The sequence below is a fragment of the Dermacentor albipictus genome, chromosome 6 (assembly GCF_038994185.2).
Source record: "Dermacentor albipictus isolate Rhodes 1998 colony chromosome 6, USDA_Dalb.pri_finalv2, whole genome shotgun sequence".
NCBI lineage: Eukaryota > Metazoa > Arthropoda > Arachnida > Ixodida > Ixodidae > Dermacentor > Dermacentor albipictus.
In genome coordinates, this window is record NC_091826.1 from 69,098,753 (window position 1) to 69,126,580 (window position 27,828).

Genomic DNA, 27,828 nt, shown 5'->3' on the forward strand with positions numbered 1-27,828 from the left:
TCCACCTTCCGGAAGCGCTGCTATTCAAAGAAGATGGATGGACTAACGAGTCAGCAGACGAGATAAGAGACGACTAGAGCATCCGCGGGAAACAGAAGAGACTGATAGAAGCGGAGTCATTGCAAGTGTAGGCAAATGATACAATATAGTGATAGATGATTTAAATACGAAAATGAAGATGGAGATCAGATATAGGAAAAATGTTGGATAGCGATAAATAAACAAAAACCGATAGCGATAGTAAAACCTGATTAAATGAAGCTGGCTAGTGGATTAGTTGTCCCCACTGCGTTTCAATGGGGATGAAAAAAAAAAGCATTGTTATCAGTGCGGAGGCACACGCCACCGCCTTTTTTTCAAATAGGAATTCAATCATCAGCATCATCACGTCCCCGTTTCCGGTGTAACGAACCAGCAGAAACGCATTCACCCTTATCGACGCACTGCAGCTCCGCGCACGGTGTACTCGAGCTACGCGGCGTCCACACCAACAACCACGTTGCCGGAGCGGCATGCCGCAGGGGGCGGGCTGCACGTTGCGACACGTCATTCCTGGAGCGGCGCCGAGAGAGCGGCCGCAAAACGCTACGGGAGGCACGTACACAATTTTTCAGATAACGCTCGGGAGAGGAGCACGCCGGCCGAACGAAACGGAAAGCAGCGGAGGGGGGCCCGAGGGGGAGGAGAAAAAGAAATAAAAGGAGACGACCGAAAGAATGAACGAAACATAAAAATACTATTTTGGGGGCGCATACGCGTATAACACCCTCGCGTCCTCCTTGCGGCAACCAGGCCGCGCTACCCGGCTTATTTAACTGGCGCTCGCGTTTTGCCATCTCCCACTTTATTACCGCCTGCTAGAGGCGACCACGTCGGATATACCGGGTGCAGCTACGACACAGCGACGACTGAAAGCGAACCGTCGCACACGTAAAGCTGGTCGATCCGCACCTCTCGAGAGTTTGCATGGTGTCTCTGTTGCCGTTTTCAAGTGTGCGTCGTCTGCAAGTTGTCTGCTGCTTGGACGAAATCGGTTTCGTCTGCTTCTACCACTCGAAACTTGGATTTTAGTACTGCTTCACAAACAGGTGAGTGTCTCTTCCTCTCTTTTACTTATCAGTTAAAAAAAAAAATTACTACACACGTTGTCTTCTTTCGAGTCAAGTGGTAAGATAAACCGATGCCCCCGCTATTTATTCTTCCAAGCAGAAGGATCTGCGCAATAAATAAATGCTGCTGCAATACAGGAAAGTACGCACTAACAAAACCGGGAACGTACTTCTTGTTTTTTGTTTGTTTATCATTTTGAATAATTCAGATTTTTTTTTTCAGAATGCTTCTTTCTTCAATGTCATTTCGTGTGCAGACGTATTGTGTGATCACGGACTATTGCATAAATGCCAGCAGCGAAATGCGTGTGAAGTATAAACGTGGTTCACTCATGAAAGCAATAAGTGTGCATCTGCGTTCAATACCGTGTTCAAATGCTTTCACCTAGTCGCACGTATAGATAAAAGCGTAAAAATAGCAACCGCTGTTGCCTCTGAATATTTAGAAGTTTTCATAACTGTCTTTTTTTCTCTGTTCTTTTTCTCCTTTCCGTTGACACCGAAACGGTGAGATACAGTGATACTAAATGGTGTCAGAGGCGTTATTTAGCACATATTAGCATTTAAAGAAAGAAAAGCAAACCAGTCACATGGCGCCATTACGTTCCGTTTCTTTTCTCGCACCTTCTTATACTTTGTTCACGTAACATATGCTAGCAAGGTATAGGAACCAGCCATACCTGTTCTTGTGAATTTGTATGCTTTGTGTACTGGGATGCAACAATCGCTTAAGATAACAAAACTGAAACCTCAGTGAAATGCTTTCATACGCAGTGGCACAATATCGCATGCTTTCGGCACTACTTCTACAAAATTGACAACGACCTCATTAAAAACTCTGCGTCATTCCCTTAAAGAAAAGACACAAAGCAAAACATATACCATCAGGTATGTCACGTTCCAGTAACAACTAATTTACAGTAGCCGTTCTTCATTACACGTCGCGTCGCCTCCGCTCATGTACAGTCAGTTAATACCAGAGGTTCGTGTCTAAACTTTGCGAGTCCTGGATATAACCGGCCCGTGATGCGCATCGCCTGTTGTGCCTGTTATATCCTGCTGTGTACTCGAATATCACGTTATCACGACCACCTCCTACAGAACCGCATATATAATTCACGAAGCGCGGTTCAACCATCCACTACGTGTTAGCTCGGATCCCTTTTTCTTCTGATCGCTGGGCTTTTCCAGCATTTTACTTTAGATGTGCGTGACTCAAGAAGTGACGTCATCGTCGGCGCTGATTTAAAACAATTCCGGAGCACATTGATTTACGCCAAAAGTTTATTCTTAGACGCGAACACATTCACATGCCGTCAAAGCGACGCGGCTACGCGAAATTTTACCAGCAGTCTATATCCTTAGAATTTCTACTCCTACTTTTAACTTCATGCCCCAGGCAGCCGTTATTCTTTTTCTTTGCTGAGTTTTAAAATGTGAAATGTGTTTTGTGAGTTCGCCTCCCACTGGCAACATAAACGGAACTTCCGTCACCACTGGAGCGAATTTGCACTCTTATTCACGTTAAAGTTTTCGATAGGTGCATAAATTGATTGATTGATTGATTGATTGATTGATTGATTGATTGATTGATTGATTGATTGATTGATTGATTGATTGATTGATTGATTGATTGATTGATTGATTGATTTGAACGGGTACGTGGGCTATGCAGGAAACCGCAGTAAACAGCTCCATATCGATTTTGATCACCCGTGGTTCTCAACACACGCACACGAATCTAAGCACACGGGCATCTATACATTCCGCATCCACCAAATTCGCGGCCTCCGCGGCAGGGAGCCGAACCCATGAACTCTTCTAACCAAGACACTGTCGAAGTGCACCGATATGTATCGAAATTCGCATTCCGCTCAGCTATAGCTTCCGGATTCGTCTATTCTGGTCCTGAAATCAATTATAGTCCCACATATAAAAAAAAAGCGAATTGTACCACTTATTTGTTCGCTCGCTGCGGACTGTTTTTCCCGCTGATTCACAATACTTGAGCCTGTTTTTTTGTTCAGTGTTGGCACGGAGAGCCAGCGGATGCAAACCGTCTTATCGAAGATAACGTGTTGCTCACAGCAAAAAAATGCTCTTTTTCTGGATCAACTCCCAGGCCCTATAATACAAATACGTGCTGCAATGCGGCGCTGTTTTTATCCGCTGCGTTTTTTTCCGCTGGCAATTCGCCCATCGATTGCACCCTTTTTTTTCCGTACATGTTTTCTGTCGTTGTCTTATTAGGTTCGTTCGTATTTCATGACGCACGTTGGCATGCTTCCGCGTATAAGGGGATAACGCTGCGAGCCAACAACGATATCATCGCGCAAGTCGTTTATCATTACGGCGCCGCAATCGTGGGAGTTGGTAACGCTTGCGGTATGAGCCCGAAATCTTCGAACATCAGCGAATCGCGTAATTGCATTCTTGAAGGCTGAAAGCTTTCATAGGAACTCGCAAGTTCAAGTGAGTCTCGCGTCTCCTACTGCAATATACGGCCTCCGGCTACAGTGTCACTATGAACGCTGGATACCCGATAACAGATTCCACAAAACACTTCTTCAATTGATACACGACACATGCCTCACAGCACACACATAATACACATACACAGATCATGAATTATGCCTTAAGAGTAAGTCTTTATCGCAATTTTTTTTTAATATGTGAGGCTCGTAGCAAAGGCTGCAGAACGAATAATTCATTTGTTCTTAGGCCCGTGTTTGTTCCGCATTCCATGGATATTCAATATTTCGAATACAAATTTAATAGTCCTTGCTTTCCTATTTGTGGATATTCGATACTTTGAACATCGCTCAAAAAAAAAAAAAACTGCCCTTAAGTTGCACCGCAAAGAAAGAAAAATATCCTCAGCCCTCGCTCTTTTGCCGCGCAATGCAAATTATTTTCGCCTGATTTTTACACTTGCTGCAGAGCTCAAAGTACGTGCAAGCTACTGTAGCGTACGTTCAGATTGTATCAGTGACGGTTATATGCTGTAAGGCAAAGTAGCCTTTCAGGACACACTAATCAATCAGATGGCTTCGTTCGCGGGGGTTTCGACTTTTGGTGTAGGCGACCGTGTTTGAACTAATATCAGCACGAGGCCCTGCGGCATTCCTATTGGTAGACGTCAACATTAATCTACAGCCTTCCCTGAGAATCGGCAACCTCAACAATTAAGAGGAAGCTTTAGCTCGGTTTCAAACTATGATTTCCCTACCCAAATACACGCGAAACGCAGACGTTTGTCGCGTTTATAAGGAAAAGCCGTAATTTCCATCTGAAATCAGTTATTTCTTTGTGACACATCCTGTGTCACAAAGAAATTGTGACAAAGAATATCACAAATATGACAAATAGAATAGGATGTGTCACAATGAATATTGCGACGCACGATGACGATACACTAACAGCTAGGACGACATTATATACCAGTAACTGGGCATTATGCGTGGTGAGCATTTCTATAGTTTCCTGGAATTAAACAAAAACTGCCTGTGCCAGAAAGACTAATTCTCCTTGAGGTGGAATATTCGAAAATACGGACATTACTAGCACGAAAAATCGCAACACATATTCAACTAACGAAAATCCAGTATTAATGTCACTAGCTACTTTCCGGCACATATTGCTACTTATATGAATTGTAGCCAGTGAGCTTGTAAGACGTATCCACTTGAAATTAATTTACAGGATGACACCAGCTTTCGAGATAATATTTTCCAAAGTGTGGGACGAAATACGTGGGCGTTCCAGCTATTTTTTGGTTTCGATGCATAAAAGAGCGTGTTGCTAAAAGTGTAAGCGGAACAACAGTACATGCTCATGACGAGTTGGATGGTGATGTCTCCAAACTGGTGTAAATCTGGAAATTCATTCCGCCTTGCAATCCCACCAGCCGCAATGTGTAAACTCCAATATGCGCTGTAAAGTAATTACAGTGAACCCTCGTTAAGACGAACTCGGTTAAGCCGAATTCTAGCATATAACGAACAACATGGGAACGTTTGTTCGGTTTTCTATAAATTCAATGAAAAGAATCCGCTTAAGGCGAACCGCCTCAGACGTACTCTTCGGTTAAGACGAACATTCGGAGTATAACCGCCACCGCTACCGATCCTGGAGATTAGGGTGCCTCAATGCGCGCGCATCAGGGCACCTTGCTGGAGGCCTGCGGCGCACATCACCCGTGGAAAGAAGCGGAAACAAAAAGCCAGAGTGACGTTGCATTTCGTGAACGCGGGTGACGCGGAAGCGTATGGGTGCTATAACGCATACGAAACTATCGGCCCTCGGGACGCTTAGACTGTCCGCATCGCAGATCGTATTCAAGACAAGGCACGCGCGGCCGCACCATACGCTGCAGCCGCCGGAGTAGAACGCCGCCTTGTAAACATTCGCCTACTGACTAAATTAACATGCACGGTGTCAGAGCGCACAGGCAAACATGAAAGCATTACACTCGACGTCCGCGGACGCTCTCTGTGAAAATGCCGACTGGAGGAATTGCGGCAGCAGCAGCGAGTGAAGTGACATTCGCGCTGTCTATCGCTTCGACGCGAACTGAGCGGCCAGAGCACATCGCACGCAAAACTACGAGTCATCGGTCCACCTAGGCTGTACCCTCAAAGCAGGTCACGTTCAAGACAAAGCCTGCGCGACCGAAGTACGACACCCCCGTCCCTCCTCCTCTCCCCGGTGCCAAGCGCGACGGAAGACGGCGCGCTTCCCCCCTCCCGCTTCCTTGCGTTGGTTTGCAGCAGCACTATAATTACAGCTTTCTGATCTTACATTGCATTATCCCGAACACAATAAGTTTAGCCTGTGCCTTAATAAGGCATTTTGTCAAAAAAGCCTTACTTCTGATAATGTGTTTTCTGGACCTTCATTTGTATTATGTACATCTAGCTTTCCTTTCCTTTTTTATTTTTTTTTGTAACGGAAATTTTTGCATTATATATATTGCAGTAGCATGCGCTTCGTGAATTTATTGCTTATTTGACCTAAGCATGTGGCACCTGTACTTAGCTTTCTGGATAATGTTGGTTTCTCAATGTATGCAAGATGTTTCATTGCCGGGCTGAGTTTCTTTTTATTTCTTAAATGTACGTGAGACGATTGCATACTACGCTGCTTTGTTTTTGAGAGAGTGAGGCTGGTCGACCTCTGCCTTAGCGCAGCTTTTCTTCCTAAATTTGTCATGTCGTCCCGTATTGTGACAAATAAGCTAACCTCAAGGTCGTAACCCGCGTTTACAGTCATTAGCATTGTTTTAGGCTGGTTACGCGAAATGGTCAGCGCTTACGCTCACCCTAACAACTCAGAAACTCTTGCAAAGTGTCCGTCATAGTTCTCGTTCTACAAAAAGGGGGGGGGGGTGAGGCGGGAGGGAATATGCAGAAAGAAGGTGAGAAGAAAAATACAACGTGGAGGATCCTTGATCGACGGGTCTGTTGATAGCCTGTTGACAGCCTCTCCGTGCAGGTGAATGCACCGCAGCAAAGCTTGCGTTGGCCAAAGATCGTGCTTGGCAGGGAACGGCTTCAGCGAATCGCGGCTCGCAAATGTCACACGTATGTACGGAGGCGCAGCGAAAGATATATAGCGCGAGGTCGCCGCTACTGCATTCGCACCAACCCTTTCAATGACGGAAATGCGTCCATGACCGACGTGTTTGCATACTCCCCTACGCCGCGAGGAACGGGGTAAAAAGCCTTGTTATTGTGAGCGGCCTCCAAAGTCGACTTTTCTGCGCAACATAGATAGAGCGTAGGCAAAAATAAGCATCCGGATCAACGTTCTCCGCAGTCCTCGAAGAGATACCTTGGTCGTCGACACTCCTCCGTCGAAAAAATAAAAGGAAAATAAAAGACAATATATCCACCACGTGGTTCGTCGTCCATGCATACGTGCGATTACGCTTCACCTCCATCGCCATCGCTCTCTCACACCGGTTCTTTCCAGCCTCCTATCGTCGTTTATTATCGGACCGTTTCCTTCTTTTTTTTCCAATCCGGCCGGTCCGAGGGCCACTTTAGTTCATTCTGACTGAGGAAGGCACGTTCTGCTGCAACCTCCACAGAGACGCGGACATTTATCGAGTCTCTATCCATGGACGAGCAGAGGTCGAGGGCTTTTCGCAGTAACAGTTCCCGCGTGCTGCGAAGAGAAGGAAAGAGTGAGGCGAGAGGGGCTTCGCGTAAAGGACGCCCTTTCCACTCGCCTACGCGAGCCCGTCGGCGTGCGGAGCAGCTGCACGTGACCTCCGTCACGCACGCAGAGGCGACACCGTTATGCCCTCCGAGCGCCCAGCGGTTGTAGAGCTGTCAACCCTGGCGCGCGGTGTTTACAAGCGCCGGGACGGCCGAGACAGAGGGAAACAGTGAAAAAAAAAAGGGCCGAGAGTGCAGTGATCCTAATATATCACAGATACGTGCGCTCGCTGCTAGAAGAACCGAAGCAATGCCGATAGAACTGGTCGTGGTTTGTTGTTGTTGTCTAAAAGCATCGCTCGTACCCAAAAAAATCGCAGTTTCGCCCGAAAGGCGAATCGTCTATTGTGATAGCAAATTAGTAGGCAGCTATACGAAGTAAGGATAGTAGTTTTGTCGGCAGTGTAAACTTGGAAACATTCGCTCACTAACTGGTTTTACAATCATGGTGTCAGCGCGCATAAGCAAACATGAACACATCACACACGATGAGCGCGGACGCTATAGCGTGAGGGAGAGCGGTAGCAGCGGCGAGCGAAGTGACCTTCGTGCGGTCTATCGCTGCAACGCAAGAGCGTCGTGAACAAAGCGCGCACAAAGGTATGAGCCCTCCGAAGATCCCTTTCAAGATACCGCGCGCGCGACCGAGCACGGTACGCACGTGTTGGCGGCGTCGAAGCCTCCCCCCTCCCTCCCGCGCTCCTTCTCCACTTTCCTCCATACCCGCCGGGGTTGCTCAGTGGCTACGGTGTTGGGCTGCTGAGCACGAGGTCGCGGGATCGAATCCCGGCCACGGCGGCCGCATTTCGATGGGGCGAAATGCGAAAACACCCGTGTGCTTAGGTTTAGGTGCACGTTAAAGAACCCCAGGTGGCCAAAATTTCCGGAGTCCTCCACTACGGCGTGCCTCATAATCAGAAAGTGGTTTTGGCACGTAAAACCCCAAATATTATTATTATTATACTTTCCTCCATACATGCCGCGCGAGATTTAGCCGCGATCGTCCCCCTTGGGCCCGGTAGCGAAATGCGCAGTTGCTGCAGAAGCACAATGCTGCCCCCCTCCCACCCTCTTTCTCTCTCCCATCCCCTCAGGGCCTTTCGCGCGACGGAAGGCGGCGCGTTCGCGTTACGATTTCTCCTTCGCGCGGATTCACTCTTACATACAGCATACGACGCTCGGCGACGGTGTTATCTCCCTTGGACTTTATATATAACATCACGACGACGGCGACTGCAAAAAATGCCCATGGAGTGTACATATAATTGCTATCTCAATAAAATCATCGCACGAACGCGGAGCGATCTCGTAGTCGTCGTCGCTGTCGCCGTAGTAGTTGCTGATGGTGCAATGCCTACTTAAGTCAATTGCACTCAAGTCAGTCACCGTTCCCGTTAGGATAAAAAAAAAAGGCGGAAAAGAAATGTGGAGGCAATCGATAGCTGGAGGTGGGAAATAATGGTGCGGTTCCGGCGTACAGTTGCGACTTATGCAAAACTGTGCCTAGCCGGTGTGCACCTGTCAGAAACGCAAGCGTAATATTTGATGCAGCTCATTCACTTTTAGACTAAGTTTCTTACGTCGCCGAGGAGCAATAGAGGAAGCTCGATATAGTGAAAGATTTCTACCAGCACGTGTAAAGCTGCCTACGCGCTACCGTGCACGGGTTAAGGGGTGATGAGAAAATAATGGGAGAAGTTAACTGGGAAAGCGCCTGGTTGGCTGCCAGTGCCAGGGTGTCGGAACGAAATGTTTGATTGCGATAGCAATCATACGGAAACGCTAAGCGCACTTCCGCCGGCGGCGTGGGCGTAGGCATCGCCGTGAGGAGGAGGAGGAGTCGATTTTAATGAAGAGAAAGGAGGAGAGGTCGGCCTGGAGAGCGTGTCTCTAGCCTGCTACTCCTCACTGGGGAATGGGGAAGTGGGAAATACAGGAAAAGGTAGGTGGCGGATGATTATGATATGGTACAATGAGATACTATATACACGTTGTCCAATATGCGGATGCGCACTGGAGACGCAATACACTAAGAGTAATCTTGTCCTTACAAAAAGTAATCGTGCCACAAAAAGTTTTTGCGCAAACACATTTCGCACTGACTACACGTCTCACAGCTTCTAGAGGCGATCGTCTAAACCAGTCTCACTTAAAAAGTTCAAAAGTGCTTTTATCGCACGTTGGGCACAGTCAACACTCCTCCACGCGCCCAAAAGCTTTTCTTCTGAAAAGGGGCGAGAGTCCAAGCTGTCAACAGTAGATTTGAGTTTTCTTCGTTCGGTCGCATATTGAGGGCACACGCAAAGTACGTGAGCTATTGTCTCGAGAGCGTGACAGACGCTACATTCAGGGTCCCGTGCTTGTCCAATCTTGTGAAGGTATCGGTGGGTGTATGCCACACCCAGCCGTAATCGATGAATGAGTGTTTCCTGGCTTCTCCGCAACCGAAGTGGAAGCCGGAATTGTAAACCGGAATCTCACGGCATCGCCGCGAGATTCCGTATAAAGTCCAAGGGCGATAACACCGTCGCCGCGCGCCCTACGCTGTATGTTCGAGTGAAGGCATGCGAGGGGAGCCGACCATCGCGGCTCAATCTCACTCGCGCGAAAGAGGCGAAAGCAGGGAGGAAGCGCGCAGTCTTCCGTCGCGCGCGAGGCACCGGGGGGGAGGTGAGAGAGGGGGGCGGCGTTCTACTCCGGCTGCAGCTGCGCATGTGGCGGCGACCGTATCTTGAGAGCGGCCTGCGTTGGGGGCAGGGTCTAGCTGCGTCGGCGGCTCGTAGCTTTGTGCGTGCTGTCCGTTCTCGGCGCTCACTTATCGTTGAAGCGATATATATATATATATATATATATATATATATATATATATATATATATATATATATATATATATATATATATATATTCGTTCTGGTTTTAGTTTCCTTCCATTGAAAAAAGTTCAGTTCCGGTTCTCCTCCGGAACGAAAGACAAAGATCCGTAACGGTTCATAACGATTTCGCTTGCATAGAAAAATTTTCGAAGCAAAGTAACGATAAGAAGGAAGTATTTATCATTCTCAAGAAGTGAATGACGAATTCTAAATTATGGGGTTTTACGTGCCAAAACCACTTTCTAATTATGAGGCACGCCGTAGTGGAGGACTCCGGAAATTTCGACCACCTGTGGTGCTGTAACGTGCACCTAAATCTAAGCAGACGGGTGTTTTCGCATTTCGCCCCCATCGAAATGCGGCCGCCGGGGCCGGGATTCGATCCCGCGACCTCGTGCTCAGCAGCCCAACACCATAGCCACTGAGCAACCACGGCGGGTAGTGAATGATGAATTCTGAGATGATGATCAGTGCCTTGAGCCAAGGCAATGAGCGTGATCTCAGAAGCAGCACGTCGTCGAGTGTACTAGCTGAAATGCCAGACCGCTCTTCCGATAATATGAACTTAAACGAACATAAACGAACGCTGAAACTTCATTCACAAATCGTTGTACCCGTGGAAAACGAAACGATAAGCTCTTCATTAAGCAAGCCCCAGATCTTGCTACGATACCGATCTGTTAGTGCACCGAGTCAAATGCTTAGGTTAGTGGAGCTCTGGACTCGCTATCGCTCGCACTATCCCTGCCTGAGATGCACGCTAATTCTGACGTTGCCTTACGTCGGTTGTTTCGGTTTGCCGACATTCGCCTTGAAACGAAAACCGATAAAAATTGTTTCAGTTTCAATCCGGCACAAAATAATACATAACGTTTCAGTTATGTTTTCGTTCCGATCAAAAATATTCATTATTTTATTATTTTTTTTATTTAAGAATACTGTAACCCTCACTTGAGGGCCATTACAGGAGAAGAACTGACAAAATAAAAAGGTAAATTTCAGCACCAACAATACAACGTTATACAGCATTGTCAAATACAAATTACAGGAAGGATGAACAAGTATACACAATATACACGGTATACACAGCATAACAGTAAGCATGATCAATTTTTAATTATCCCGTTGCATGTAATACAATTCTAGTTGAGTATAAAATTCGTGAACATTTTGTGTTGTTACAGTGCAGTCCGGAAGGCCACTCCGTATATTAATACACGAAGGAAAGAACGAGTATTGAAAACCATCAATGCGTGTTTTATAAGGTTGTGCACTAGCACTGTGGTTTAAACGCGCACTGTGTTTTAGAGGGGGGCGAATGTATGTTTCGTTGTTTACTCTTATTTGATTTCTGGTTATCTGGAAAAACGATTTCATTCGTTGTTTTTCTCGTCGTGTTTCCAGCAGTTCCAAGTCGCAACACTCCAACATGTGTGTTACAGAATCGGCTCTCCGATAACGCGAACAAACAAAACGCACAACGGTTACCCGAATTTTTTCGAGTTTATCTCGCCTCGCAAGTAAGTTGGTGAGGGCTTCAAACCGGGGAGGCGTACTCCAAAACCGGGCGAACAAACGTTTTGCACGCAATTAGCTTCAAATGTGTATGTACATGCTGCAACTTTTTTCTCAAAAAGAACAGTTTCCTGTAAACCCTGGAGCAGACCTCTTCCACTTGGAGGCGCCAGCACAAGTCATGATTAGTGATCACCCCTAAGTACCTAAAGCTACGTACATTCAACAAAGAGTTGTCACCAATTTTATAGTCAAAGAAAGGCGCGGTTTTCTTTCTTGTTATATAGTTTTTGTTTCCGTTCCGTCCCGACACACTGGCTGCAACCCTACAAAGGGGGGAGGCAGAAGGTTAATAAAACGACGATAACGAAAAGTCGTGGTGAGTGAGTGAATGAGTGAGTGAGTTGAGGTTGGGTAATTAAGGGAGAGAGTGGATAGAAAGATGCACTCAAACGTGATGGATTCATCGGGTTACATTGGCTAAGGCCACCAACAACTGCAGCGCAACCTTACGGAGGGGCGAGTCACCAACCGGGCGAATCCAGTGTTAGTAGCTCACCACTGTGACCGTAGCGGTCACCATCAGTGGCTTAACACCGGCCACGTGCCCCCCTCCGCCCTCCGAAGTTTTTTGAGTTGGTACGCAGCCAGTCCAGGCTAACCCCACCCCCCCTCTCACCCTCCCAGTTGCAGGTCGAGGGAGTGTGGAAAGGAACGCACGTCGCAGTGAATGCGTGTACGCGCAAGGACGGCGGCACCAAGTCAAAGACGTTCGCACAAGCCAGTCGCCCTCCAGAAGCACAAGAGTGCCTTGACTACTTTGCCGTGTAGAGAAAACTATCTAGAACACCTTCTGTGCTGCTGCACGTCCTTTTGAAAATGAAAGGGTTGGCCTCCGCACAACTCTAAACCATGTAGCTTAGCCGTAAAACATTTCTCGTCTCACCACGGTCTCACATATCAACGCTGTAGAAGGCCGCAAGAGTGCTGCTGCGATTTCCGAAGGCTACAGGACTGAGAAACCGTCTGCTCTACAGAGCGGAGAACTGTCGCTACGCTGGCGAGATCAATCAACACTGGGCTTTCTCTCCTTCTCACTCTTTTCATCCCCTTGCCCCTGTGCAGGGTGGCCAACCGGATTCAGTTCTGGTTAAATTCCCTGTCCTTCATTTACCCTTGCCCATCTATCTCTTTAGTGGATAAAGATACGTTCGTTAGTCTCCTTGCAGTGTATATATCGAAATAAGAGGTCAACAATTATCCCCTAAATGTCTACAACTAAACTCCTAAACGCATAACGTGATCCACTACGTCACTTCTCGTGTTTTTTTACGTCTCAATTTGTCGCAATTTCGCTTCGATTTTAAGGTTGAAAGCGCACTAGTTGACCATGAAGAACATTCGGTAAAAAGTTATTCGTATTCACTAATAGCGCACGCTATTCGATTATTGAAAGCAGGCTAGTATCCCAGCCCAGCTTTATTCCACAAGCTTTAACCCGACACCTATGCCACTAGTTCTTGCAGGCACTGCAATGACATCGCTATCCTAGACCATATGCTCTGGCGTTGCCCCTCGTTACGAGGCACAGAACAAATCAATGAGGACAAGTGGCTCTCCGCTATCAAGAGCCCCGATGCCGGGGCGCAACTATGGGCTGTCCAGAGGGCCCACGATGCCGCGGTCGGGCATGGCCTGACTGCCCCAGCGTGGGAGCGGCCCGCAGCGCGCTGAGTCGCGTACCTCAGGACCTTCATTAAAGGTTTTGCATCCATCCATCCATCCATTCGATTCGACGAACGAATCGAATTGGACCACAGTCGGTTCGGTATCCGAAACTTTTGAGCATTCGCACAGCGCTACTACACCGGTTCCATGCATGGCGGCGTGCAATCGGATGCGGGGGAGCACTCGAGAGCTCCGACATGGTGGCCTCCGCTGACGCGACCTTGGCCAGCGCTCAGAGTGGAGTTTGCACTGGCCCGAGCCGGACGCCAGTGCGCATAATAACGTAGTGGTATAGAGGCTCCGTCGCCGCGGCCAGCGCGAACTTATCGCGCAGCACTTTGCGATGCCTTCCCATTTGGCGTCGCTCCTCACTTGATTATCGCCCCCGCGGTTGTTGTGCGCAGAGTACCACAGCTCCTCTCGTCCTTCCAACAAAAATAATAAAAATAATAGAAAACGAAAGAGTTACCCCCTTCGCGCGATACGCCAGCTCGTCGAGAGTGCCGAGAAGGGGCAGATTTATGCGCATTTTGCTTTTGTTTTTGTTATTTTTCCGGGGTGATACGTGTGCCTCCCCCCCCCCCCCCGTCTGCTGCGCTTGGAAAGAATACACTGGAACCGGCCCCTACACCACCCCCAAGAGAAGGCAAGAAAGAAACAAAGACTGACCCGGAGGAGATGTTATCTCTTTGTGGAAATCATGCAGCGCTGAAGTTTGCCTTGCGTGGGGGCCTTTGTGCAACATTGCCCTTGTGGCAGGACCGCTGTTGTTATGGTTTGCTCATTGTTGTCAGAGCCTTCTTTGATTGGCGTTTTGTCGAGACTGAAGTAAGACTCCGTGCCCACAGTTGTAATGTCCAGCCACGCATAAATGCATATCCTATGCTTGCTTATGCGGGCTGGGTAATACATATATAATTTACTCATCTTATTACGTTTCGTTATATTATTATTATTGCCATTATTGTTACTACTTACCAAAAACTACAACACGATAAAAAAGACAAGAAACAACAAAACACGACAACACTTAATATGGAATACAAGATGCCGTTTAACGACTTGTTCTATTCAAATGCCGAAGAGAAAAAGTCGTAGCTTCGCACGAAACGCGAATCACTGATTGCGATAGCAAATTATTAGCCAGCTATACGAAGTAAGGTTACTAGTTTGATCAGCTGCATAAACCACTGCAAATATTCGCTTACTAACTAAATTAACAAGCATGGTGTCACAGGCAAACATGAACCCATCTCACTCGATGACCGCGGACATGCGCTGTGAGAATGCTGTAGAGTAATGAAGTGAAGCACCAAGAGGCGAGTGAATTCTCTTTCGTGTTGCCTCTGACGTGCGAACTAGGCGCGCACGAGAGCCCAGCGCACACGACGCCATCAGCTATCTCGAGTCGGCTAGCCTTCGAACCCATCGGTAATTACTCCCAAGATAGGACGCGCCAGGCCGACTCGTGCGCTGCCGCGGCCGGAGTACAAGTGGAGAGGCACGGTAACCTCTCCCCTCCCCCCCCCCCCCCCGAACACAAGCACATCTCCCCGCACCGCCCTACTGCACGAGAGAAAGCGCCGCCGCACCAAGACGCCATCCTTATCGGCTCACCCTCGCACCTACAGCACAAGGCGCGCGGCCGCGATCTTGGTGCATTTAAACGTTACGCGGAACACCACGGCGACGGCGACGGCGAAAATTCGCCCGTTGTGCACATATAATTGATATCGCAATAAAATGAGTCTGACTATCAAGACAACAGAGTATATTATCACCTAATTAGACCCAGATCACGCGACTTGGTCTCCAGATAAACAAGCACACACACAAAAAGAAATCGTGAGACAAAATTAGAGCAGTGCGACAGGGCCGAGTATAAGTGAAACGCTATAAACTTTGATAAAGAGAAGAGGGGGAGCACATGGGCCGGAACATGCAGGAGCAGTTAGCTGGGCCATCCGCATCGCGGCCATGTTTTCGACCGCGATAGCACGTTCAGTGATATTTTCGCCTCCATATGGCACGTAACATGTAACTACGGGAGTTACGTTGATGAAGCACGATGCGACTGTTTAGGTGGTCTTACGCGTAATTCAATTTACGCTCCGAGGCTCCTGATCGCAACAGTGCTTCTTTTCTGTATACTCTCGGCTCAATTAGAAGTAACTGAGCATGTGTTGGTGGGCTAGTTGGTTAAGCATGATTACAAAGACGGCGCCGAATAAAACAACACGCGAAGAAGGGGGACACGAGACAGCACGTAGGCGTACTAACAACTGAGACCACTGTCTGAGTTGTTTGTGCGCCTACGTGCTGTCTCGTGTCCCCCTTCTTCGTGTGTTGTTTTATTCGGCGCCGTCTTTGTAATCAATTGGAAGACTTCTCCAGACAAGCAATGGAAAGTGGTCAGATCTTTATTCTCTGTCCCGTTATTCCCACATAAGTTGGATCCTCTCCTTAAATATCATTATATACAGCATACAGTATACAATATACAGTACAGTATACAGTATGCAGTAAACAGTCCAATAAAGTGACAGTTCTTTCACAGAAATTGTCTATTGGTCCGGGCTTCAGCAGCAGTCTTTACCAGGGCGCGACCGCAACAATCATTGGTTCTTGTAGGTCACCGATCGGTCCCGCCTTCTTCCACCCCCGCACACTTTAGACCATCGTTAGAACAACTGCTACGTTCTCATAACAAGCGGCCGCACACCGGGTCTTCGGTTTCGCACTTCGGATCCCTTGTTGGCATAAACAGTCGAACGCCTCCGTGGCGCGCATTTCTCGGAATCCGCTCCTTCTGCATCGTGTTAACGTAAACGCTGTCGTCTGGAGATGATCACCCCCGCAGAAATACGCCTTGCAAGCGGTCTTGCAAGCGGTCGGATGGCGAACGCCTCTCCCATGCCCATGGCACGCTCTACCCCTTAATTGGCCGAAGGAATGCGCAAGTACGGCGCGTGGCAATTGTGGCGCGGCAGAAAGTTAGGTGGGCGGATGAGATTAAGAAGTTTGCAGGGACGACATGGCCACAATTAGTACATGACCGGGGTTGTTGGAGAAGTATGGGAGAGGCCTTTGCCCTGCAGTGGGCGTAACCAGGATGATGATGATGATGATGGTGTGATGATGATGATGATACTGATGATGATGATGTGTGTGGCTGTTCCGTAAGCTGATCCGTCGACTCTCGTTGCAGCCTCCCCACTGTCAGCATTCACCGTCGCCCAGCCCGTTCGCTCTCCAGTATTCGGAGCACTGTTTACGCTGGCCACATTATTTACGTCCGTTCGTTTGGCGTCGAATCGCTCTACGTGTTGCGTTGGGCTTGACAACGGGAATTACCTGTGGAATGTCACGACGTCATTTTTTGGCGACCATGCTGCCGAGGGTAGGGACAGAGGTAGAGAAAGGGGCAGCTGTGGCGACGAAAAGTGCCAGGAGCTGCCAGCCCTTTAACAATGTTACACATTGTTTTTAGTCCTACTATTTGTCGGTTTACATTCGGGAAGGCACTGTGGTTGCCTGGCTTACATGGCTGTACCAATGCAGACAGAGATACTGTGAACGGTTAGGGCTTACAGCACAACTAGAACCACGACAAGAGCGATACCGCCTTTACGACAATGTCGCGGAAGACAAAAGAGAGTGTGCAACCGAGCTGTCACGCATTATAAAAAGAAATCTGGCCGCGTTGGGAGGCGGCCCTGCTCAGCCGCGGCCTCGCCGATCAACTGCGGGCCGTCCGGCACGCCGAGGAAGCTGCCCGTGTGCGAGGACTCGAGGACGCGTCACCTAGGCTGGGGTGCTGATGGCCCCACCCCGCCCTAATCGCCCGACATTTACAATAAAGCTTTCACTCACTCACTCCATTCCATCCTGTGCAAGTGGATGCGCAGCGAAGCTGGTGCTCACGTGAAACAAGGTCACACAAGCGCCACTACCACCATCGACGTACGCCCCGCGCGCACGTATACGTGTGCGGAAGTGCAGCACACGTCCTCATTCTTCTAGGCCATCCGCCTAGCGCAAGTGCTTTACAAAAATGCGTAAGAAAATTTGTAAAGTACGACTTACGCACAGCCTACAGACATGACAGCATCGGGATTGTCATTCGAATATATGAGAAAACACAATTCTTTTAAGAGAAAATTCTAACAAAAACTCCTTTTCCAGCTGTCGTTTTCTGGGCGAGCACGCCACGAAAGATACCAACCAGCCAGAGGCTAACAGCTTCGCTGCAGAAGGAAATAAAAGTGGGGCTAAATTCACAAAGCTTTCCATTCGTAAGTGCTGTTAGTGATTGGCTGTGTGCGTTCGCTAATAATATGTTCGAAAGCACAATTGGCTAGTATATGTTCTTACGAAACAGTGTAAGAACTTTTTTTATGAATACGAGCCCTCGATTATCGATTGTTATTCGGTAGGAAAAAAATAAAGGTCGGAACATTTGGTCATCGCGTCTGGGTCAAGTCGGTACTCAGGAATCTTATTCAAGAGTCGGAATTGTCCGGCAGATTTTGGGACGCTTAGCAACCCTACTGCGAATATGGCAGTAGGGTTGGCACTTTAGAACTCCGTGCCCGTGATGTCATAAATGGAAGGCGCAAATAAGTTAGTGCACATTTTATTTCATTTATTTTTCCTTAAAGGCTCGAAGGCATAACGTAAGGGGGGTGGGCATGAAGACATGTGAACTTCAATGACTGAACAGAAATGAACAGCAGAAATACAGTCAGTGAAGCAAAAAATATAATTGATAATACATTGAAAGATATCGCATAATGTATGCCAACACCCTAGTGCTTCAACCGATGTCAGCCGAAGCAAAGCATTCCTCAGGCGAGCATGCTACTGGAAGGCTCACAGTCAAGTCGGTTTCGGTTTATCCGCACGAGAAAAAGAAATGAACAAACACCTTGCGTTCGTTTCGAGAGGCGTCAAGCAAACTGTATCAAGTAGGCAGGGCTTTGAACATCATCAGCACCGAGAAAGACAGCCGAATATAAGCATGTTCCATTTTCTGAATGCCCCCCAAGAAGTGTAAACGTATTGCCACGAGGGAGGGGGTGGGGGGGGGGGCAGTTCGAAAGATGTCTAGACATGCCTTGAGCAAACTAAGATGTGCAGGCGGTGGCGACGGTATGTAGTAAGGAAAGGCACCGTTTTGAGCTGGCTTCGTAAACATGGTTGTCGTTTTTTTTCAAGACGAAAGGATACCTTTCTCCCATACGAAGTCATCTGATCCACGTCCACTGCGGCAAAGCCCTGAGCAGCGGCAAGCAAAATCAAACACGCACACCGAAAACACGTTATCCTCGGTCGACGCCGGCGCGCTGGCGCCGCAACCCTGGAAAAAGCCCGACTCTCCCGCGTTCGCTCGCGCGAGCCGGCCGGTTTGGTGCCTACCTTGGTGGCTTTCTTACACTTTTCTTTTTCCCGCAACCTTGCCTTCAAAACGCGAACGTCGCGTCGACGGCATTCGCCGAAGATCGCTGCCGTACGCGCAAACGCGAGCACTTGGGGGGGCCACTCGGTCTCGATCGGTCCGACGGTAGCGATCATGTCGCGAGCACGTGCTTCTGCGGCCAAACGCCGCGGCTCGCTTTCCTCAACGGCGCCTTTCTCTCAAAACACGGGCGCCCCCTCCGCGGGCCCTTATCTCTCCGCGACGCCCGCCTCTCCCCCCTTTCCATCGCTTGCGCAAGCCCCAAGCGCGAAGCCAAACAGCAGGACCTCAACTGGCGACTCCATTCCTCACTATCCCTCTCTCACCTGTCCCGCTTGCCCTGCTGAAAGGTCTCAAGCTATCTCCTCGCCCACTTGTCCGTCGGCGAGAGAACGTCGCCAACGGGCGACGACTCTCGCAGACCCACGCGGAGTGCGGCAAATGATAAGGCATCCCGCTGCTGCTTCTGCCCGGCGGCCGCGCTTGCGTCGTAGTAGGGCCGACTCCTACCGTGGCGCCACCGCCCCTTAAAAACTAGAGCCCGCTGCGCCGCCCTCGCCAGAGCAGAGCCCATCGTGTGACGTGTGACGCTGCCCGTGCGAGACCGTGCATCTTGTAGACCTGCGAGCCGTGACCAGAGGACACCCAACCGGCTGTTGCGAAACCAGGGGGAATCTGTTTGGTGGTGCAGAGTAGACCCCCTTCTGGGTAGGAGAGAGAGTGAGGGACCCCTCGGGCAGTTGTCGCTTTTAACTTCTCCTTGAGGTCGTCCGGCTTGTCCGCCCAGCGGTCAAGCGATTATTCGGTGCCAAGACGAGTACGCACACCATGACCTCGATGTTCCAGACGCGCCTGACGATGGCGCCATCACCGACCCCGTCCCATTCCAAGAGGCTGGACAAGAAGAAGTTCACGCACGTCTCCAGCGAGGTGAGTTGAGATTCGTGTGGGTGCTGTTCTCAACGGGTTTTCTCGTTTTTTCGACGTCCCACGTCTACAACTTGGCCGAGGGATGCCATATAGCGAGGCTCGCTTAACCGTCGTTTCGCCTTCCGCCTCTCATCGAACTGAGGTCCCCCGATGTGACAGTTTGGGAGTTTCTGGTCTGCGACGTCGTTCTCGGCAACGAGCCGCCATAACCGCCGAGTCGTCGCAAAAGTTTCTTTCAGCGAATCGCGCGCTCTTAAGCGCCGGATTAGGCTGTGGCGCGTTTCGCCCCTTGACCCATATAACTTGTATGAGCTTGTTGATAAGCGGTCGCCTGTTTCTGAGGCTAGAGCACGGCTTTTGAGACGCCAGAGGACGAACCTTCTCCTCCCATTTGGCACTCTAGGCCACGGTGTAAGAAAAGTACACACCTTAAACCTTGCGCCAGGAACCGGTCATTTAGGTCGAGATGGTGCATCCGGACCTCTGACGTTCCATCATCTATTACCTGCATCGGCGTTCGGATGCAACGGCGCATTGGTGTTACGGATGCAACTAGTAATCGAATATAAAAATATTACTTACATTATTTTTATATTTAATTTTAGTTCCACAATCTATACCGCGGAATTAGAAGCTGACTGAGATTATGAGGTACAAGTACCCAGTTCATGATTGGTGTCCTAAATAAGTTGTCAGCCCTGACATGTTGGCAGACAAAAGACACACATCTGAAACTTTGTTATGTCTTTTTTTTTTTTGCGGTCGGAAGATGGATAATTGCATTGGTTCGCCTTCCATGCTGGGTCATTACACGTCGTGTTGACTGTCATTCTTAAACTGAAAGACTCTTGTGATGATGCGCAGTGGTTTGAACGCGAGGGAAAGTGCACTCGGTAATTTTGCATCTTCGCCTTACCGCCTTTCTTATCGCGTTACTAGGGAAACCTTCGACAAGTAGGCGCTCTTGTACTTTAAGCTCGATTCAGAGATAACGTTTTCAAGCCAGGCCCAAACCTTGGCTCCAGTCTGCGCCTTCCTTTGTAGATCGTTTCAATTCTACATGTCAATGTGCGGCCCCTTTACCTCCTTTGGACTGCTCGGTTGGTCGGTTAACGCTAACCTGGTTAACGCTGGTTAACTATATTACTTCGGTACGATCACTCCTTGGGTTTCGCTTCAGTTAAAGGGCAGAAAACATTACTTAGGAGGAAAGTTTGCTTTCCCTAATGAACGCGTGAAAACGTGCGCGCGAAGTGTTATGCAACTTTATAAGCCACGTTGCCGCCAAAACACAAATGCTAATATAGTCGCACAATCACAATAAACTTTTCCCAGAGCGACGATGAGGAATATTTTTCTTGCTTTCTCTCCCACTCTCTCATACATGTCTTAAGTTTGGCTAGATAAATGAATGGCCACAATTTATCTGCTATCAATGAATCGAGCGCCGGGCGAGGAGTGCCTGGTGGATGTTCGAGATATATGTTCACCAACTCACCTTGTTTTTGTTCCTTAGTGAAATGGCGCAAACCACACTGGGGCATCGACCATGAATCGGGCGGTGAAAGAAATTATGATTTTAATGAATATCTTGTACATGAGAATTAAAATGTCTACTGTTACAGATATTATTGAACAATTATCCAAGTGTTACAGTATAACTATATACGATGTAAAAAGAACAATTTTAGCACACAATTCTTTTTGTCTAGCGCAGAAAGTTGTAGACGACTTCACAAACGTTTCTGTGATCTCTTCCACCACATTCCTTCCTGTTTTTGTGCCAGTACACAATGACACTTCCCACTATACGAGATTTTGAAATGATTTCAATATAAACTATGAAGAAACCATGAACATAAACGCAGCTCAGTATATCAAATTAAGGGTACGCATAGTTGCCAGTGATGTTTTTAAGAAAGAGATAAAAAATACATAGAAGCTGGAGATATTCGAATAACTGTAATAACATTATAAGAGTTTCGAGGAGTGAGAATTCCAGAGAAGATCCACTGAGGATGCTCGTGAATTTAACGTGGCAGTCGCTCTGCGTCGCGGAGAAAGTTGCAAATGGCAACGCAAGCGTTGCTGTGGTTCACGGCCAGTAAAGACGGCACAAGGAGACCTCGTTTCTTCAGGGTGCTCACGCAGCTTCAGCGCTTTCCTCGATATCGGGTCTTTCTTTTGTTCCTCTCGGTTTTGTTTCGATGATTCGCCGGCGTATTGTAGCAAGCTGAGTCCCTCAACATCGAAATGACCCTCGCCCCCCACATGCGCAGAACTTTCGCCTGCATAAAATGCAATTTACACGAAGAGACCCAGGCATATACACAGGAGGCAAAGCATCGACCAAAATGAAATGGCTAGATGATTATGATGATGATCATCTGGTGCAAACCCACTTGGCAGCCATGTGTGTGTGTGTGTGTGTGTGTGTGTGTGTGTGTGTGTGTGTGTGTGTGTGTGTGTGTGTGTGTGTGTGTGTGTGTGTGTGTGTGTGTGTGTGTGTGTGTGTGTGTGTGTGTTTCTTTTTGTCTTCGTCATTGCGTTCGTTCTCTTAAACGTCACTGTCGCAAAATGTATGCCACAATGAGTACCTCCAAACTACGCGTTGGGTTAGGGGTTATCAATAGGAAAAAAAATACGATCAATACCAGTTTATATATGTCGCTGCAAAGTAAGTAGTATAATGGACGCGTCGTCGTCGTCTTCCATCATTCGCCAATTTTATGCCGCACTGCTGGACGAAGCCCTCTCTCTCATCGATCTCTATTCTCACCCATGTCCAACGTCAGCTGACAACGGCCTCGTGCCTGCGAATTTCCGGATCTCATCACGCCACCGAATTTTTCTTCTTGCCGTCCTGGACGCCAATCCTATCGTTACGATAAACGACAACCGCTTATCTGCGGTATGCGCTGTAATGCAAGTCCAACTTCTATTTTTCCAGTAAATGTGTAGGCTCGGCGATAACCGAACAATGCACAGTACAAGCTCTGCCCGCGAAACCGCACAGCATCTTCTACAGGATTGCCAACTCGGTGGACGAACTTCTGGACCGGGGATGGGGTGGACGTTGTCTCGATTTGTGACAAGAAAGGTGCAGTGTGGTTGCCTGTCCATAACGGCTATGCCAATGCATATAGAAGTACTGAGGCCGGTTACAGCCTAAAATACAACTATCACCCCGAATAAAAAACGAAATCGCCTTTATGTTTATGAGAATGGAACAGAACACGAAAAAAAAGAGGTGCAACAACCTGTCAGTCTTTATGAAGAGGACATATGGTTTGATTGCTATTCGGTAGGGCGAAAAAAGAAGTCGGGACATTTGGCCGTACCGAATGGGTGAAGTCGCGGTTCGGGACTTCTACACGTACGTCGGGACATTTCCCGCTAAATTCGAGCACGAACTGCACCGCCTCTTTGTGCCTCCGCGCTCGAAAACACACTTCCCACGAGACGTGACGTCACAGAAACGAGCCAACGTGTAAATGGCTGGTGCATACGTACAAACCCGCAGTGTTGGGATAGCATTATCTTTACCGCTGCATTCCCATAGGTTGTCACTGCATAGAACATCAGCTACCGTGGCCTCCCTTTCACCTTTACGCCTATAATTTTGTTACCCTTCCATCACTAGTTAGGTGCCTCTTTTTAGCCCATTGTCGAGCTTCATTGCCGTCTGCCTGAGTTTCCGTAGGTTAGTACTGGCAGCATGGCACTTAAGGATATCAGGAAGACGCAGGCCCCGACTTGCGAGTGCCTGCCGTAAATGCGCTTGAGCCCCCCCCCCCCCCCCCCCCCATTTTTTTTTCTCAAAATGCCGTCTATATAGGCCTGCAAGTACGACACGAAAGCCACGTGGCACACGCGCGACCGTTAGCTTCGACGCAACCCTTTTCTCATATTTTCTAGGCACTCGTCACTTTCCCCCAGTCACGTGCTCCTATATAGTACGAGGGGGCCCGAAACGTTCAACTTTCCTGCCCTTTCCAATCTTCCGTTCTCTCTCTGTCGTCTGGCAGACATGTCTTGCCCGCTATCCTACAGCAGAGCAGACGTCGCCCCGTTTTATCACCCAGGGACGGCTTGCTCATGCAGAGCTGTCGCAACCAATCGCCGCGATCCGCGGCAGCAGCGGTAGCTCGCGCATGCTATCTTCGTCGACATCTCAAGCGCTTAGCATCTGCTCGTTCACTTTGGGCGACGTTTGTCGCAGCGTCTGCTTCTCGAGTGGTCTTCTCTTGCGAACGAAGCGCCGATAGTGCCCTAGTGTCCAGCGCAGCCGACTTGTAAACGCGTCCGCGGCCCTTCCGTAGCTCCAATCGCGCGCTTAATAAGCGTCGAGTTCTCCCGTGTGAATTGGAAGCTCGGTCGCCGCCATGAACCGGGTCACCGTCGCGCACATTCTACTGGCGGCGGCGCTCGTTTTTCGTTCGCTAGCTGAAGTGACGGGAGCATGTTTCTCTGCCGGCGATGACGAGAACGAGACTTTCAACTGCGGAAACGGCCGCTCCGTGATGCCGCTAGATATGTGCGACGGCGTAGACGACTGCGGGAACAACGAGGACGAGAACGTATGCTCTCCGGGTCGCTTCGTCTGCCCCTGCCGCAGCTTCACTTGCCACAACAAGATGCGTTGCGTGCGTCAGGAATGGGTTTGCAACGGCCGCGACGACTGCCACGACGCCGTCGACGGAGTGTCCTCCGACGAGAAGAACTGCGGCACAACGACAGAGGTGGCAACCGCTGCCGCCACTGCGGCGAAGACGGCCGAGCAGACGACAACGCGGAGTACGCCGCCGCCACAGGTCTCAACCGTGGCAGCCGAGCAGCCCACCGGCACGACCTCGCCTCCCGGCGGCTGCAAGGTCGACCAGGGTGAATTCCCGTGCCTGGACGGTCGGTGCCTGCTTCCAGTCCAAGTGTGCGACGGAAGGAGCGACTGCACTGATGGCGACGACGAAGGTCGCTTCTGCGAACTCGTCGTCGGGCGCGGTATGCGACAGCGACAACAGCAGCAGCAGCAGCAGCGCCACCGTGAGCAGAGCCGACACGGCTGGCTGGTTGACTTCCGCCTGCAGTTCCGCATGCTGCTCCAGCCGCTACTCAACTCCTCCGACATAATAGGCAGGGAATGAAGAGGGAGACGCCCGCGGTGCGAGTGCATATGCGATCTCGTGTGCGCGACACCATGCGTATAGGCCTGAAGGATGGCTGGCTCCGTGGAATGAGCCCGAAACTTGAACGTAGTTGGATACGACTGACTGTACATCTGATCGGACGCCTAATCGTGTATACTGCTTAAATTGCACGTTGCTTTAGTTCGGCAAGCGTTTAGTCTAGCAGCATCCGCTACGACGTGTGTCGCATCGGAAAGATATGGCTGTGTACCTACAACCATTAGGACGTCTCTGAAAGCTGTCGGGCGGGGTTATGTTGGCGCGTATACGAGTCAGGTGACGGGTTTCTTTTGCGCGGCTATGCAACAGGTTCGTGGATGTATGCGTACCGCGACGCTGTCTGCCTTCGTGTCATGGGCCTTTGTGTGCAACTTAAACGTACAGCTGGTCCGCCAGGAAGTTCGATGCTTTCTCTTTCTTTCTCCACAATTTCTGGCGTCGCGAGAGTGCCAACTTTTTTTGCACTGCCAAATCGCCAATTTCTGTATACTGTCGCAAGCTTGTTAGCAATATCCTTCGTTGTCGACTTTCTAGGATTGTCCAATACATATAGTGCTTGCTCGAGAACAGTTCGGCGCTTTTAAGACGAGTCTTTTTGATAACTGTCCGCGAACGACTATGTGTACTTTCTGTCCGACAAGAATGCCATGTCTTCCCTTCTGCGCCTGCACAATTTATATAACGTCAACTGACAGATGTGCTGCCATTAACGACGACAATGGTCCTACGCCTCCCGTCACAACCTTGCGGCATAATTTGATATATTGGAAAAAAAACATTCATTTTTGACGGGGGCCACCTATGTTTAAGTGAAAAGGAGAAAGGAAAGAAAAGCACGCTTTACTGCAGTGTTCACTTTCCTTGCTCTCTCTAAAGCGAACTTTCATTTGCAAAAATCGAGTGGTCATACTGTGCAGTAGAAGACTGCGGACAGCGGTTATTGTAAAGTGCAAGACACACACACACATATATATATATATATATATATATATATATATATATATATATATATATATATATATATATATATATATATATATATACCTTCAACGACGCGTTAATTTTGTGGGTTCAGGCTCGCAAAAGAATTACGCCAACCACCGTTACGTACGTAATGTAAATGTGAGGGTTGCGACGTGATGTGACATGTAATGTGGCGCTGTGACGCCAGATGGTGTAGCGTGGATATGCAATGCGATAGGCTTTCCTGTCCTGCGCGCTTCGTTAGAATCCCCAGTTCCCCTCTTCGTTCCCCTTTTCCCCAGAATCCCGTCTTTATTTATTATTTATTTATTTGAAAATACTGCCAGCTGCTTTTTAGCAGCCAAAGCAGGAGTGGTACATAGAAAATACAAAGGGATACTGTACAAGCAAAAAAGTCAAAATAAAATTCGAACACAGCAAGCTCACACACACACAGTGCTTCACAGATCATACTTGTACGCTACTGCGCAGAACAATATCTCTGAAACTAATGACATGAGTTGAATAAAAATTCGGTACGAAAGGAATTGCGTGCTTCGCTCACAACTGAGAAATAGCCGATAAGAAAGAGTCAACAGTACGTTTGTGCGTTACCTCTTGTGGAAGCCTGTTCCATTCTCTTATCGTTCTAGGAAAAAATGAAAATTGATAAGCGATAGTTCTAGCCTGGGGTACAATAAGGGTAAGTTCGTGCTTTCCGCGGGTACTTCTACACGTGTTAAATTGTAAGTATTCCTCAAAATTCATTTTAGTTTGGCCGTTCACTATCGTGTAAAGCATCTTCAGACGGTGTAGCTTACGGCGTTCTTCCAGTGTTGGAAGGCCAGACCTTGAACGGAGATCAGATAGTGATACTTGTCTTCCGTAGGCATTAAAAATAAACCTGAGTGCCTTTTTTTGTACTTTTTCCAGCCTATCTGTATCAGTTTTAGTGTGTGGGTCCCAAACGACATCACCATATTCAAGTAGAGGACGCACCAGTGAAGTATAACCAACTAATTTCGTCTTGCTTGTACAGTGCTTCAGACGTTGCCGCAGTAACCATAGTCTTTTTGAGGCTGTCGAAACTATCTTTTTAATGTGCGCACTCCATCTTAAATCGAGAGATATTTCAATGCCCAGATATTTAAACGTATCAACAAGAGTAACGCCAACGTCGTTAATTTTGTATGCATGCGATAGTGGACTCTTCTTTTTTGTTACGGTCATTTGGGAGCACTTAGGGATATTTAGGCTCATTTTCCAGGTCTGGCACCAATTAGCAATTGAGGTTAGAGAATTACTTAAGAGTAATTGATCATCTTTAGTTTGAATGGCATGATAAACAACACAGTCATCCGCAAAAAATCGGCATTGTACAGCAGTGTCAAGTGAGAGATCATTCAGATAAATAAGAAAAAGTAATGGTCCAAGGACGGACCCTTGAGGTACGCCTGAAAGTACTGGAAGCATTGATGATTTAGAGTCACCTATTTGAACATATTGTTGGCGATGCGTTAGGTAAGAGTCGAGCCACCTCAGAATACGCTCATTTCTAAAGAGATGCTTTAGTTTTAATATCATTTGGAATGCGACACGCGGTCAAAGGCTTTTTCAAAGTCTAGAAAGATTATGTCGACCTGGCCACTGTTATCAAGAACTGCAAACAAATCATTAGTAATATGGAGTAACTGTGTCACTGTTGAAAGGCCACGCCTGAATCCGTGTTGACTGTTCATGAAGAAATTGTTGCCTTCTAGGAAGCTGCTTAAATGTTTGAAAAGGAAATGTTCTAGTACTTTGCTAGCTGTGCACAACAACGACACCGGGCGATAGTTAGTTACT

The 27,828-nt window shown here is 48.4% G+C and overlaps 1 protein-coding gene across 2 annotated transcripts in view; it reads left to right on the forward strand.

Moving 5' to 3' along the window:
* Positions 1 to 765: 765 nt before the first annotated feature.
* Positions 766 to 27,828, forward strand: part of LOC135910523 (ADP-sugar pyrophosphatase-like) — a 64,246-nt gene continuing 37,183 nt past the window's right edge. Inside the window, exon 1 of one of the 2 annotated variants that reach the window (XM_065442594.2) lies at positions 766 to 1,088. Coding sequence is in view for 1 of the 2 variants with exons in the window: in XM_065442591.2 (XP_065298663.2) it covers positions 19,733 to 19,834 (102 nt within the window). In the remaining variant the exon portion in view is untranslated. Of the gene's footprint in view, positions 1,089 to 19,371; positions 19,835 to 27,828 lie in introns of those variants that run through there. The other variant, XM_065442591.2, reaches the window with a different exon arrangement.